Source organism: Vitis riparia, chromosome 9 (genome assembly GCF_004353265.1).
Source record: "Vitis riparia cultivar Riparia Gloire de Montpellier isolate 1030 chromosome 9, EGFV_Vit.rip_1.0, whole genome shotgun sequence".
NCBI lineage: Eukaryota > Viridiplantae > Streptophyta > Magnoliopsida > Vitales > Vitaceae > Vitis > Vitis riparia.
The window spans coordinates 7,793,093-7,809,253 of record NC_048439.1 but is presented as its reverse complement, the minus strand read 5'-3'; the positions used below and the strand labels follow the sequence as shown (position 1 = coordinate 7,809,253).

At 33.5% G+C, this 16,161-nt stretch overlaps 1 protein-coding gene and 1 pseudogene across 1 annotated transcript; one reads left to right on the top strand and one right to left on the bottom strand.

Moving 5' to 3' along the window:
* Positions 1-1,983: 1,983 nt before the first annotated feature.
* LOC117921754 lies at positions 1,984-4,036 on the top strand. Its single transcript, XM_034839715.1, has 3 exons — positions 1,984-2,080; positions 2,919-3,267; positions 4,033-4,036. Exons 1-3 carry the CDS (start codon positions 1,984-1,986, stop codon positions 4,034-4,036), a joined length of 450 nt encoding a protein of 149 aa, XP_034695606.1.
* Positions 4,037-11,914: 7,878 nt separating this feature from the next.
* Positions 11,915-14,870, bottom strand: LOC117922642 (annotated as a pseudogene).
* Between the last annotated feature and the right edge of the window lie 1,291 nt (positions 14,871-16,161).

Below are 16,161 nucleotides of genomic sequence, written 5' to 3'. Positions count from 1 at the left end.
AATTGTTAGTTGAGAAAAAGGAAAAAGACAAATCAATAATAAAAAAGGTTTTAAAAAAAAAAATAAAAAATGGTAGTTTTGTCTTTTCATCTATCATGGATTTCCTAGGAAAATTAAATTACATGTACAACCACATTCTTCTCAATTAGCCATTGTGCAGCCCCACTTCTCCCATCTTGCTTAGAAACATGGCATATTCTAGGGATTTAACGAAGATCACTCCCTGCATTGGAGCAAGGGGAGTTAGGTAGCAAGAACATGTAATATCCAGTTTTCCTCTTCCTTCATCTTCTTCATTTTTAAACTCTGGCACAGTTGTTGTTATCATTTGCCCATCCCCTGAAATTGCATTTCCAAAACAAGCTACTTCCAGGTCTACCTTTGTCTGCCTCTCTGTCTTCTTCTACCATCCATGCTTGTAGAGAATAACGATGATTCTTTTCCATGGATGTCCCCTGTTTCCTCAATTTTCCGTAACTTTCACCATGGTAATCTTTGATTTCTCATTGTCAACTAAGAAGGGATAAAATGACATCCTTTGGTTATCCAAACTACTGTTTTAGTGTTCTCGGCCACTGATCCAAACCCATATAGCAATTTTGGTCCAAACCCATCCTCGGCCACTGATCTTTAATCCTTTCGATTACATGTTGTAGGCGGTGGTAAGGATCTGTATGGCACAACTAAGCATCAAAGGGTTCAACCCTTGCTAAGGTTGGTTGTATACAGACTAAGAATGGCAAAGCTACCTACTGTCAATTTTCTTCATATGGGAAGTCTCTATGATATAATAAATGTGAACCGACATCATATTAACCATTGTTCAGGATTTAGCTATCCATATATATACATATGATTTCTGTTCGTTCCAGAGTATGGGCCACCTTATGTGTAGAGCCTAGTGCCATCACGAGCCTTAGATGACAGGCCTAAGACTCGTGAAGCCCAATAGCCAAAGGATATGATCCCTAAGGTAGGAAAGTATAAATCCAAATAATAGTGTTTGTTCTTTAAGGATAACAACGTTTTCAAAATAAAAATAGAACTTGTTCTCTCTGGCTTCCCATCGTCATAGAGAATTCTAAGAAAATGTGGTACCCCCCATAGCCTTAGAAGATCTGTACCTCTTCAACACAAACAAAATGGATTTGGGTATGTTCCATAAAATGAAGGCATATTTTGAATGAATTGATAGATATATATAAATATATCCTGCATGTGTTCGATGATAATGGAGAATGAACGTCCCACAAAATGGTATCAGAGCCTGGTTGCATTTCCCATTTTCACCAAAACACTTTTTTTTTAAAACACAAACAAAAGATCCAAGAGGAAGGAAACAACATAAAATAAATCTGGGCCAATTCTAGGCGCCATTAGGACACCGTTCAGGCGTTCAAAATGGACGTAGTTTAGACGTCATTCCTGTGCCATTTTCAGGCATACAAAAGACATCATTTCAGGCATCGTTTGCAGCGTCGTTCCAGGCACGCTTCAGGCGCTGTTCAAGTGCCATTTTTGGGGCTGCAAGTCACGGTGGTTGGTGCCATTTAAGGCGAGTGAGACACCATCATGGCATCGTTCTAGACAGCGGTGCAATTCTAGACGCCGGTAGACGTCATTGCAACGTTGTTTCAGGTGTTCAAAAGAGCACAATTTTTAGGCGTTGTAGGCATTATTTCCAAACGTCGTTCAAGCATCATTTGCCAGTAAGAAGCGTTGATTTTAGCATTGTTGCAAGCGTTCCAAATGCCATCCAAGTGCCATTTTGGTGCCGCGGGTGGGGCTGCTTCCCAGTGACGTCATTACAGCGTTGTTCCGGTGGTGGCGCCATCGTTTGGCGATGGAAAATCACCGTTCCGGTGATGGCGACAGCATTTCACTGCTTGCGGCATTGCTTGTCATGGTGTCATGCCACAGGTTAAGCTGCTTCCCAGCGATGCTGTTACAGCGTCATTCCGGTAGTGACACCGTCGTTTGGCGATGGGAAATCACCGTTCCGGTGATGGTGGCGGCGTTTCACTGTCGACGTCGTTCGAGGATAGCTCTGGCACCGTTGATGATGCCATTACAAGGGATGGTCGCTTTGGGCTGCAATGGACAAAAATTTTTTTTTTTTTAAAAAAAACATATATATATATATATATATATATATATATATATATATATATATATATGGAAGGGGCTTGGCTTGTAAGTGACCATAAGTGGTCGTTGGGCCATGAGAGAATGCATGGTCAATAGCCCAAAAGAAATTAAAACAAAAAAAAAAAACAAAAACCAAACTAAAGGGGCGGGTTGGCTTAAACCCTTTACCATGGCCTATTTTTTGCTTAAACCATTAGACTAAAGCTTGTATATATGCTTCAATTGATATATATACACATGTAGATGGTTTTTTATGCTTCAATTAATATATATATATATATATATATACATGGGTTTATGCATAAATAAATAAATAATTTTAATTGAATTTATTATTTCTTGTTATGGTTGTGTTTAATATTTTAAAATAAATGAATTATTTATGTTAGTTGCCAAAGCAACTTATATTATATAATTTATTTATTTTATAATATCTAAACATGTTATTATTATTATTTAAAAATAATCGGCCCAAAGGAAGATTATTTTAATATAATAATAAATAAAGTAGTCATAAATATGTGACATATAAAGTTTATCTTACATTCGATATGTTAATCTAAAGACAGGCATATTGTTTTTGGTTTTATTGTCAATATTTATGAATTAATTTTGTATAAGGATACCAATTACAAGTTAATATTTATTGTCCAAAGACAGAATATTAATGTTTGTGCTAAGTATCTTGTATGATGTTATTTTTCATGTATGTATGATGTTTATGTGACTGATTGTGAGCTTTATTATTATGAATTCAACATATTCTATAGCCGAAAATGTTAATAACATTCCTGCGCTTAATGGCACAAACTTCAAGAAATGGAAGGAGCACGCTATAATTGTGCTCGGGTGCATGGATTTAGACTATGCATTAAGAGAGGATCGCCCTCCAGATCTTACTAGTGCCAGCATTGCTGAGCAAAGGTCTACTATGGAAAAATGGGAGCGATCCAATCGCATGAGTCTAATGATAACGAAGCACTCAATTCCAAAAGCTATAAGGAGTGCAATACCTGAGAAAACTCTAGCCAAGGCATTCTTAGACCAGATAGCAAACCGATTCGCTGCAAATGAAAAGGTTGAGACAAGCACTATTCTTAGTAAGCTTGTCTCTATGCGGTACAAATGGAAAGAGAATATAAGGGAGTATATTATGGAAATGTCTAATCTTGTGACTAGACTAAAGGCACTAAAGTTAGAGTTTTCGGAAGACATACTCGTGCACTTGGTCTTGATCTCTCCGCCTACACAATTCACTCCATTCAAAATCAGTTACAACACACAAAAGGAAAAATGGACTTTGAATGAGCTTATTGCTCAATGTGCACAAGAGGATGAGAGATTGAAACAAGAAAAGATAGAAAGTGCTCACTTGGCTTCCACATCTCAGGGATTTGGTACCAACAAGAAAAAAAAGAGGGACAATAAAGAAAAACAAACTGCAATTTTTGGGACATCAATGCAAAAGGTGCAAAAGAAACAAGATAAGGAGATGACTTGTTTCTTTTGCAAGAAGGTTGGTCATATGAAGAAGACATGTACCAAATATGCTGCTTGGCGTGTAAAGAAAGGTACACTTCTCAACTTTGTTTGTTCATAAATTAATTTAGTCGTAGTGCCTACTGACACTTGGTGGATAGATACGGGTGGATGGTGAAAGATACATCTATGTGGGAAATGGCAACAAGGTTGCAGTCAAGACTATTAGTCTTTTTAGATTACAGTTAGACTCTGGATGTACTTTGGATTTGGAAGAGACTTTTGTAGTACCGTCGTTTAGACGGAATTTAATTTTTGTTTCATGTTTGGACAAATTTGGATATTATTGTTCATTTAGAAATGGAATGGTTAGTCTTTATCTAAATTCAAATGTTATTGGAACAGGTAGTCTAACAGACAAATTATACAAATTAAACATAAAGACCACTAATGGAAATGAAACCTTGAATTCAAGTAATTATGACATTAAACGGAAATTAACAAATGAGAATTCATCGATGTTATGGCATAGGCGTTTGGGTCATATTTCAAATCAACATATTCAAAGGCTTGTATCAGAATGAATTCTTTATCCACTTAATTTCTTAGACTTTCAAGTCTGTATAGAGTGTATTAAGGGTAAACAAACAAATATGAGAAAAAAAATGATGCTAACAAGTGCAGTGACGTCTTTGAATTGATACATATGGACATTTGTGGTCCATTTCCTACCCCTTCTTGGAATGGACAACAATATTTTATCACTTTCATTGACGATTACTCGGGCTATGGCTATCTTTATTTGATTCATGAGAAGTCTCAATCATTAGATGTGTTCAAGAATTTCAAAGCTAAAGTTGAGAACCAACTAAGCAAGAAAATAAAGGTCGTCAGATCTGACCGTGGAGGTGAAAATTATGGTAGATATGACGGATCCAATGAACAACGTCTAGGGTCGTCACCAAATATTTGATGGAGTGTGGTATCATTCCTCAATACACCATGCTGAGGACTCCAAGCCAAAATGGTGTAGCAGATAGGCGAAACCGACTCTTAAGGATATGGTAAGAAGTATGATCAGTCATTCCACCTTACCAAAATCACTTTGGGGCGAAGCCATCAAAACAACAATTTATATTTTGAATAGAGTCTCAAGCAAAGTAGTAGCCAAAACTTCATATGAGTTATGAACTAGCAAGAAACCTAGTATTAGGCACTTGCATGTCTGGGGTTGTCCAGTTGAAGCTAGGCCTTAAAAACCAAATGAAAAGAAATTGGACTCCAGAACAGTGAGCTGCTACTTTGTAGGATATTCTGAAAGGCTGAGAGGTTTCAAGTTTTATGACCCCTCAACTAGATCCTTTTTTGAAACGGGCAGAGCTAAATTTATTGAGGATGTTGAGTTAAATGGGAGAGAACCGTTAAGAAATGTGGTATTTGAAGAGGAATCTGTTAGTATTCCTATTATCACGACTGGACATGGTCATATTATGTTTGATGACACTATCCAGAATGTACAGTCAATAACATAGATTCAAAGCACACCTGAGATTCCTCCTGCTCAAGTTATGGAACCGGTTCAAGTTTATGAAGAGGTAACTCAACAGCCTCAAGAACCTCAAATACAAGTGCCACTGAGGAGATCCACTAGAGAAAGGAGAAGTACAATTTCAGATGATTATGTTGTACATCTCCAGGAACAAGAGTTTGACATGGGTTGGAAGACGATCTAATTTTAGTTAGTCAAGTCAAACAAAGTTCTGACACTGAAAAGTGGATAGAAGTCATAAAGGATGAGATGAAATCAATGAAAGACAATGGTGTTTAGGACCTAGTAAAGTTGCCTAAAAGTGTAAAACTGATTGGTTGTAAATGGATTTTTAAGACCAAGTGGGATTCAAAAGGCAACATTGTTAGGTATAAAACAAGTCTAGTCGCAAAAGGTTTCACTCAAAAGCAAGGCATTAATTATAAGGAGACCTTTTCACCGGTTTCGTCAAATGACTCCTTTAGAATCATCATGGCACTTATGACTCATTATGATTTAGAGCTACATCAAATGGACGTTAAAACTGCGTTTCTTAATGGTAACATTGATGAAACAATATTCATGATGCAACCGAAGAACTTTGAGTCTAATGATTCAAAGCAACTTGTATGCAGATTAAAAAGGTCCATATATGGTTTAAAGCAAGCATCTTGACAATGGTACCAAAAGTTTGATCAGGTGATTACTTCATTTGGTTTTAAGGAAAACACCATTGATCAATGCATATATCTCAAGTTTAGTGGGAGCAAATTCATTATCTTGGTTCTATATGTTGATGGTATTCTACTTGCAAGTAGTGATGTGGGACTTTTGCATGAAACCAAGCGATTTTTGTCTAGTAAATTTGACATGAAGGATCTTGGTAATGCATCTTTTTTGCTGGGTATATAGATCTATAGGGATTGTTCAAGAGGTATACTTGGGTTATCACAAAAGGCCTACATCGATAAGGTGTTGAGTAGATTTGGCATGAGCAATTGTACACCAGGAGACATGCCTGTAGCAAAAGGCGATAAATTTAGTTTGCACCAATGTTCGAAAAATGAACTTAAAAAGAAGGATATGAAGAGGTTTCTCTATGCCTCAACAATAGGAAGTCTCATGTATGCACAAGTTTGTACGTGTCCAGATATTGCGTACATTATTGGAATGTTAGACAAATATTTGAGTAACCCAGGTATGGATCACTGGAAAAAGGCGAAATAGGTTATGCGGTATTTACAAAGAACTAAAGATTATATGATCACATGTCGTAGATCTAGTTATTTAGAGATCATGGGCTATTCGGACTCCGATTTCGCGGGATGTCTTGACAGCAAGAGATCCACTTCAAGCCACATCTTCATGTTGGCTGGATGAACAGTTTCATGGAAAAGTGTTAAACAAATACTTATTGCTTCTTTCACCATGGAGGCAGAATTCATAGCCTACTACAAAGCATCAAACCATGGGATATGGCTGCGGAATTTTGTCACTCAGTTGCGAATCGTTGACGAGATTGAGAAACCATTAAGAATAAATTGTGATAATAAAGCTACAGAATTGTAATTCTAAGAACAACCGAAGTTCGTCAAAGTCCAAACACATTGACATCAAGTTCTTGGTTGTGAAAGAAAGAGTTCAGAGTCTTCAAGTATCGATTGAACATACAAGCACAAACTCCATGATTGCGGATCCGCTCACTAAGGGTTTGCCACCCAAAGTATATCATGAGCATGTCACACATATGGGTGTTGTACATATTGATGATGTTCCAGTATAGTGGGAGTTTGTATTTAGATTTTGTGTTTGTTTTCTTGATATGATGTTATATTGTGTTATCTGTACAAACCTTGATTTTAAAGACTATTGTATTTGAATTCTCTGAATTGAAATGATAACTTTCAGAAGCAGTTTAGCATCAAGTGTTGAAAGTGGAATTTGACTATTTTTTAGTCATAAAGTAGGACCAATTGGAAATAGACATAATAAAGATCACATTTTATGTAATTTCCATGCTACACATCCATACTTGATCTATGTTGCTAATTTTGTTAATGTTGTGATCATTGAAGGGTCTAGTTATAATTATGATTAATGAAGGTCACTTTGATCCTAAGTTAGCATAACTAGTAGACCGGATTGTTTAATGATATTAAGATAGGATAGCAAAGATGAGCTCAATAAAGTACTATCATGAACATTGTTTTGTAATATATGTGGTCCAAGTGGGAGATTGATAGAATAAATGTGGACCGACATCATATTAACCATTGTTCAGGATTTAGCTATCCATATATATACATATGATTTCTATTCGTTTCAGAGTATGGGCCACCTTATGTGTAGAGCCCAGTGCCATCACGGGCCTTAGATGATGGGCCTAAGACTCGTGAGGCCCAATAGCTAAACGGTATGGTCCCTAAGGCAGGAGGGTATAAATCCAAAGAATAGTGTTTGTTCTTTAAGGATAACAACATTTTCAAAATAAAAATAGAACCTGTTCTCTTCGGCTTCCCATCGTCAGAGAGAATTCTGAGAAAAGGTGGTGCCCTCCACAGCCTTAGAAGATTTATACCTCTTCAACACAAACAAAATGGATTCGGGTATGTTCCATAAAATGAAGACATATTTTGAATGAATTGATATATATATATATATATATATATATCCTGCATGTGTTAGGTGATAATGGAGAATGAACGTCCCGCACTCTAATCAGTGCCCAGTGCCAGACATGACAAGAGAGTTTTTCTTTGGAACATGGATAGCCTGCAAAGAGAGAACACCATGAAAGAATGCTAGTTTGTAGTAATGGATATCCTTTTTAGGCCAAATTCAACTCAGCTGGTAACAGTTTCATATGATAAGTCTTTGCGATTGTGGGATTCAGCCAAACCAACCAACCATTTGATTACTTTTATTGTGCACATTTCATATGTTATATCCATGGATCTCCACTGGCCAATCATTTGAGAAAACTGATGGATTTGGAATGAGAGCTCTAGAATTTGACAAAACAGTTGATCAGAAAGAAGGCCATACTACTACTCGGCATTTTCAAGCAATGCATCTAACTCACGACATGTCTCGGTTTTTGTTCATCTCAAGGACCCAAGACGATGGTTCACACTTGGAAGACGCTTTATGTAGATGTTTCAGGCGGGGAGCTATGGATAAATATTTTGCATAAGTCTCCTAAACATGGCCTTGTAGGCTTGCATCCAAATCCTGGGCAGATTATCTTCCTTTAATAGAGAGAGTCGAAAAGGGATCCAGAACAGACCTTGACTTGGATTCAAAAGCGCTTTTCCCAAGGTCAAAACTTCTCTAGAGTACATTTACCTTTTCGTTGTTATCAAACTGAAAGCCTTCTGTGATTCATCTCCATTTCTCACAACCCAACTATGACTACGTTTAGCCAAGATGACGATTTCGCCTTCAGGAGGGGTTCTCTAAAGCAGATGTTGGGCTCAATTATTCAGATCGTTGCGGTGGGTTTCTTTGCTAGTGATCCAATTTGAAAACCCCTATCTCCGTTGGTGCTTCCCATGCAAAATGGTAATTCCCATTGACAAAATGGAAGTAAATGATATGCTATTGGATATTGTGAAATTGGTGAAGGGGCCCATCCAATCATGATATGTCTTGGTTCAGGGCATAATAATGGGGGATTTTACAGAAGAAATTTTCCAAATCAAAGGAATGCACAAAGGGTGAAGCTGTGCATGTCTCGGGAAGCCCTCAAAACCTAATTTTATGATCTCCTAGCTGCTTGGGATGAGTATAGATTCTCGTGTGGCGTTAGGGATATGAACCATGGTTTAATATAGTGGTTTATGGATATGACAAGTTATCAGATGTATCCCATACATTACCCATGCTGTGAGGCACCTTTTAGAGAGTGATGCCGCTCAACTTTCTGGATTATCTCAAGCATGATGATAACCTAAAAAATCTTCCCAGAGAGATGAGTGAATTGGCAAGAGGTAGAAAAATGGGAAATATGGAGTTGGTGGTGTTTGCAATGGTAGAAATGATGCAAATTTCAAATGTCTGATCACTTGTCATTTTAATATATTTTATAATTTTCATCAAATGGTAAGAAAAAGATCAAATCCTTATTTTTATTTATTTTTTAATTAAAATTACTAATTCCATTATAGGTATTAAGGCACATATTTGGAAATTTAATTGGAGAAATTTTATTTGAATTGAAGATAATTAATTTATTTCAATTTTTGTGGAGATGAATTTTGAACTAATATAGTAAATCATTTCTAATCTAAATTTTATGATTTTAGTGAAAACTTTTTGCTTTTTTTAAAAAGATATCTACACAAATCTATGGAGTTTAAATTCATTGAAAAATTGGATGATTTACAAGACAAAAACAATAGTTACATGTATTTGAATTTCTATTTTAATTTTAAAAAATTATGAATTTATTATAATTTCATTTATTACAAAAATTAGGTGATGTATTTCTTCTCTCTTGTTCGTTTTTAATCTTTTTACTCTTTGATTTAATGTATATTTTTGTAAACATTTAACAACAACCGGTTAGTATGGATGGTGGCTAAGGGTTTGGTAAATTGCTATGCTTGACTATCGATATATTTTTTGTATTATTTTATTTATTTATTTTCTATTGATGGTATAGATTTGTTTCATAAATCAACGATGATTTAAGGATGTGTAAAATTAGGTCATGGATATGATTACAATGAATTCAAACATGTTAAAATTCATATTATTTTTTAATTGTGTTATCAATTGGTGATGTCAAATTGGTAATATCTTTGTCATTATCTAGATTGATGTAATCCATCAAAAAAATAGTTTTAATAATTTATTTTGACTTTATTGATCTTTTTCTTTCAACCAAACTCCTCTTCCATCGTTATCCATTAAATGATAGTCTATTGGAAAACATTTCACAATGAGCAAGTAATTACTCCAATTCACATAAAGCAGTCAAAGAAGTAGTTGTAACAACTTTTTGACTTAATTAATCAACTTAATATGAGAGACTTTCCATCCACTTTACCTGTCTGTATTTTCCAAAGCTAAGCCCTGATTAAAAAAGAGAGTAATGCCTATGTTTCAGATACACCTAACCCAACCACGTGATCTTAGTGATAATCCATTAATGATATTTCTTGAATACTTTTCATATAAAACATAATGTTTTTAGAATCAAACCTATCATTGAATAAAAAAATTTACTAATTCATGATTCAATTGGACCAGTAATTGAATTATAGTTGAACCAGTAATATCATAAATATACAATTTATATAGTATTAAAATAAAAAATAATTATACAATTTTAAATATATTAATATTTTAATATTTTATTAAATAAAATATATGTAATGTTTAAATGTGAAGGTATATTTGTTAAAATTTAATTAATTTTACCTATATATTAAAATTTATATAACCTATTATTTTATCATTTTAAAAAATATTACATTATTTTTACTTATATTATTTACACTTCTATTATTATAAAAATTTTGAAAAGGATCATGTCTGTTATTATTTTGGTTTGCAATATTAAATACAAGGCATAAAGTAGTTGAGTGGAGTTAAAACCCTCTGAGGCTTAGGTCCAAATGTCAAATCCTCATCTCTCCTATTCCCACGTCAAAATCAGATGAGGATAAAATGAAGTTTATAATGGCCATTCATCCAGAGCAAGTTACAAAATAAAATTTGTCGTGTCACATGAGCTCTACACAAACAAAAGATATATAATTGCTTTCAAACTAAATAAAGGAAATAAATTATTTTAGTAATTAATATATATTACAAAAATAAATAGAAATAGTGAATTTGATAATTAAAAGGTAATTATCAATTTTCATTAAAAATAACTTAGAATATTATCTAATTATGTTCTTCCAAATTTTATAAATGTTAATTTCATAAAAGAGTAATATTTCAAGGTTTAAAACTCCAAACATGTATACAAAATCTCAATGTCTCTTCAAACCTATAAATATAGTATACTTAAAAGTTTTTATAAAATACAAAACAAAATCGGAGATACCACTCAAGCTTCAAGAACTCTTCAAGCTTAGCCTTTGATCTTCAGGCCCAAATTTGAAGATTCTTCAATCTCAAATTTCAAAATTCTTTAAACCAAAATTCAAATGCTTAAAGATTCTTCTATTCAAATTTTGAAGGTTTCAACATTATTTTAGATCAAATTGAAGATTTGAAGATTCTTCAAATACAAGTTTGAATGTTCCAAGTTTATCAAAAACACATGTGAAGTCGATCAAAAATTATCTCAAGCATTTTCAATCTATATGTTATTATATACAATTTATATAATATTATAAATATACAATTTATATGTTATTAAAATAAAAAATAATTATATAATTTTAAATATATAAAGCAAATAAAAATTATTACTATTTTATTTTCATTTTTAATATTATATTTAGATATATTAATATTTAAACATTTTATTAAATAAAAGATATGTAATGTCTAAATGTGAAGATATTTGTTAAAATTTAATTAATTTTACCTATATATTAAAATTTATATAACCTATTATTTTATAATTTTAAAAAATATTACATTATAAAATTTTTGAAAAGAATCATGTCTATTATTATTTTGGTTTGCAATATTAAATACAAGACATAAAGTAGCTGAGTGGAGTTAAAACCCATTGAGCCTTACGTCCAAATGTCAAATCCTCATCTCTCCCATTCCCACATCAAAATCGGACGAGGATAAAATGAAGTTTATAATGGCCATTTGAGATCCAGTAGATAGCCCGTATGGAAGTTAGGTTGTTGGGCTTGAGGCCCAATTTGCCACAAAATTAAGGGATCCAAACTTGAGCCGGTAGACCAGTTCACCGAGTTAGTGGTCAAACCGAGTCATGCCACAAAAAAAAAAATCACTTTGTTGGAGAATTTTTTTTTTTTTTTTTTTATAAAAAAAAAGGATTTTTGCAGTTTGTTTAAAAAGCAAAAAAGAAATGGAATAAGCGGTATCTTCCCAATATGCTTGCTGCTTTCCATGAGCTGGTGATCCTCTACTGCTTCCGTCAATGGAAAATACTTGTACGCCTGTGATTGTAGGCCAAACATTCTTCTCCACCTCACTCACAATTACAGATTTCTTTTCCACACTTCTGTTTTGCAAACCAGCCACTGCAGAAACAATTGCCATTTAGTACAAACTTATCCACTCTATTTACAAATTATTTAATACAATCAAATAACCACTGTTACTGACACATGGAGTTTTGTGCATAAATTTACTAGTTTGGGTAGTGATAACAGGGCTGACAGAAGCAAGGTTCATGATCCGAAAACAATAAAGAAAGTATGATATACAAGCAACTTGTCAAGAGATCTATCAACAAGCAAGACAGACCCAATTAAAAGCTGTGTCAAGAGAGAACAAACACCTTTCCCTCCTGTTTCCTCCTTCACCCATGCAACAAAGTTTTCAGTCTTGTAATTGATGCACACATCTGCTCAATGATCCTTACAAACAGCTAATTTTTCCTCGTTCCTGGGTGGAAAAAATGGTTGAAAACATGTGAAGAAAAGGAATTGGTGCCATGAGATAAGCATTCTGTGAGATGAGGTAGAACAGTGATGGCAAACCTGCTGTAACAAATACCCTTGCTCCTCAGTATTTCACTATTTGAATAGATGGTACCAATTCCAATTGAACCCCCATGAACCTGAAATATTATCAGTCCTCATTTCACTATTCAACCATGCATAAAAATTCCATCTGGATAAAGGGGGAAAAAAATTTACCATTTGGATTGTGCATCAATCGCCCATTTGATGATAGGATCAACCACAAGTAACTCTTTGTGCTACTCATCTTACTTCAACATAAAATTTCTTCTTTTGGGGTAATTAATAGCAGCCATCCAACATAATTTTCCAGAGAAGGTTTGAGAAATTACCATGACAAACCGTGCAATAAAAAACAACATAGCCTTGGATGCAATGAAATTGTGGGATACAATGTATCTAAATAAGAATATGATGATGTAATGATTTAATTAGAACCATGGCTCTTCTACCTCCCTAATCCAATATTGATGCACACACATTAAACAGCAACAGGGTAAATTTGTGCTGGTAAATATATCAGGCATCAGAAAATAAAAAAGACAAAAAATTCACCAGGAATGTTTCTCCTGCAGACAGTCGGCTCATCATTAAAACAGTTGACCAAACAGTACATGCAACCTCAGGAATTCCAGCAGCATCCTTCAGAGAAACACCAGATAGGACAGGGAGAACTTCCCCAGCTGGAACAGCCACTTTTTCAGCATGCCCTCCACCAGAAAGAAGAGCACACACCTGTATACCATGAAATGTCATACAGATTCACCATGTACCATGTATATTATGAACTTGTACTCAGGAGGAAGCAAAATCACATAAAGGATAGCATTAAAATCGGTGTTTTCTCTCCTAATCACTAACAGATGGTAATGGAGTGGATTCCAGTGTTGCCTTGATTCACAAAACATGACAAAGGAAATGGCCAATTGATCCGTTACAATATAGAGCCTGTTTGTTTAGTAGAAGGGAAAATGGTTTTTTCATAAAAGCTTTAATTTTAAAAAATGAAGACCATGAACATGTCCATTTCAGAACCTTTTAAATTGATAAAGTGTTTGAATTTTTTAAAAACAAGTTCTGAAATAATTCATTTTCAGGAAATATTGTCGGAAACAAGTTCTGAAAGTAGGCTACCAAACATGTTTTCTGCATCCATTTCCGTTTTGAAAAACAAAACACAGTCCTTATTTCTGCTACCAAACCGGTCCACAATATCTGGAAAAAATTTCAGTAAGCAAATTGGTAATGAACCCATAACCTTACACTGACCAATTTTCTTACAACCATAAATTTGAAAAACCAATAAGCTCAATAATTTAACCTATATTGATACACAAAATTAATCATAAAATCACAAACTTATCATAAATTTCCCCAAAATTCCCAACAAAGACTCCTTAACACAAACACGAACAAAAAAATTCCCGTTTTCGCAATCAACTAACCTCCTTATTTACACGTTCCTAGTGTTTGACAGCCGAGAAAAATACAAGAACAGAAACGGAATCAAAATATTAGGCAATTGAAATACCTGATCGCCAACCTTCCATCGAACGACGACCTTTCCAACAGCTTCGATGATTCCAGCAGGGTAGGGGCTGCCGCCTTTGAGGGAGGGTGCAAGCCCTTCCTCTGAAGCGTATCTGCTCGATTAATGGCAGCGGCGTCCACTCTAATTAGAACTTCATCATCTCCAATTTCAGGGTTTTCGACTTCTTGCACTTGGAGAACTTGGGGATCGCCGGAAGTGGCGATCACTACGGCTTTCATGGCCGCAGGCCTGACTGTTGAAGCTACTTTTGGGATATGAATGAGAGGAAGATGAGGCAGTTAGGGTTTGGCTTCGAGGTGAAAATTAATTCTGAAGAATTAATTCGATCACTTGAATCTTCCGATTCCAGAGGGTTTTCGGAAAGAGAAGGGGTTAGGGTCACGGGATTTGGGTTTCCGGGATAAGAGGAAGACGAGGCAGAGGTTAGGGTTTTTCGGATACCTATGTTTGAGAAGAAAGCGAGGCAGTCGTTAGGGTTTGGGTTGGAGGTGAAAATTAATTTGGAGGATTAATTTTGATTTGGGTTCAGTGTCTCAGATTGTGAAGACTCGAGAAAGAGATCACACACTTTCGGTTTTTTCCTTTTTTATTCTTTTTTTTAAAAATTTATTTTTAGCCATGTCGGATGCTTAAGTGGTAGATTGGAGAGCATACTGCGTATAAAAAAACCCAATCAGCACATAAAAACCTAATAATTTTTTTTTTAGATTAGCATATTTACCTGGAATTTGGAAAAATTAGGTTATTATATTCTTATTATTTTGAAATGGGCAGCCCATAACTAAATTTAATTATTTTACAATATATATAAAAAAACTTATTGACAATATTATTACGATGTTTTTTTATATTTTTAATAATATGTTAAATATAATTCCAAAAAGAAAATAATTAAAAGTAATTTTATTCAAACTAAAGTTTAAAGGAACAAATAAGCTATAGGGGAAATGATGTAACCATTCATCATTTAAAAGAAAATTGTATTTTTCTAAAACTTTGATTTTTTATTTTCAAAGAACAAATAAGCCAACTGCCATCTTTTTCTTTTTTTTTTTAATTTACTTTGATAAGACAAATGAGTTCATCATTACTATTATTATTTTTTAAAGAAAATAACTTTGACGGGACAATTATCATACCACATGATTTTTCTTTTATCTATCTTTTTTTAGATTTTTTTTTTAAAAAAAATATGTTAGCTTGATGAAATCTTTTTAATTTAATTTTTTAATATTTTATTTTTATATCTATTAATTTTAATTATTTATGAACATTTTTAAACATAAAATAATAATATAAATAAATAATTAATAATAATAAATTTAATATAAAAATAAATAAGTGATAAACAAATTTAGAGATTTAGGACATAAAATAATAATATATTCAATTTTTTACATATTGGTTTCCTAAGGAATTAAAGAAATTCATGATTTTTTTTTTAATATTTCAAGCTTTATTATTAAGAATATAAATTAAAATAAGAAACTCATGATGTTTTAATCTCCCTTAATTTCACAAAATAGTTCAAAATATGATGCAAATAAAAATAAGTAAATTCATGTAAATTAAAATGAATAATATTGCATCCTAATTAGATGGCTAATTTCCCATTACAATTTTAGAAATATTTAACATTTGTCATCCCTCCCTTTTTTAAAACAAATAATTATGTAATATATTTATCAATTATTACTATCAAAGAAAAAGTGTTAGTGCCCTACAAAAGAAAAGAAAACATTACTTTGTGATTGATATTTCAATCATTGCTATGATAAATAAATAAATGCTTCTAACATATTGAAAGATTATTTTTGAATTCCCAT

Excerpts from the sequence above, each read along its gene's own strand:
- LOC117921754 (XM_034839715.1), top strand. The coding sequence starts at position 1,984 with ATGGGAAATCACCGTTCCGGTGATGGTGGCGGCGTTTCACTGTCGACG. Across the intron at positions 2,081-2,918 it reads TGATGCCATTACAAGGGATG|CCGAAAATGTTAATAACATT; the intron begins GTCGCTTTGGGC and ends CATATTCTATAG.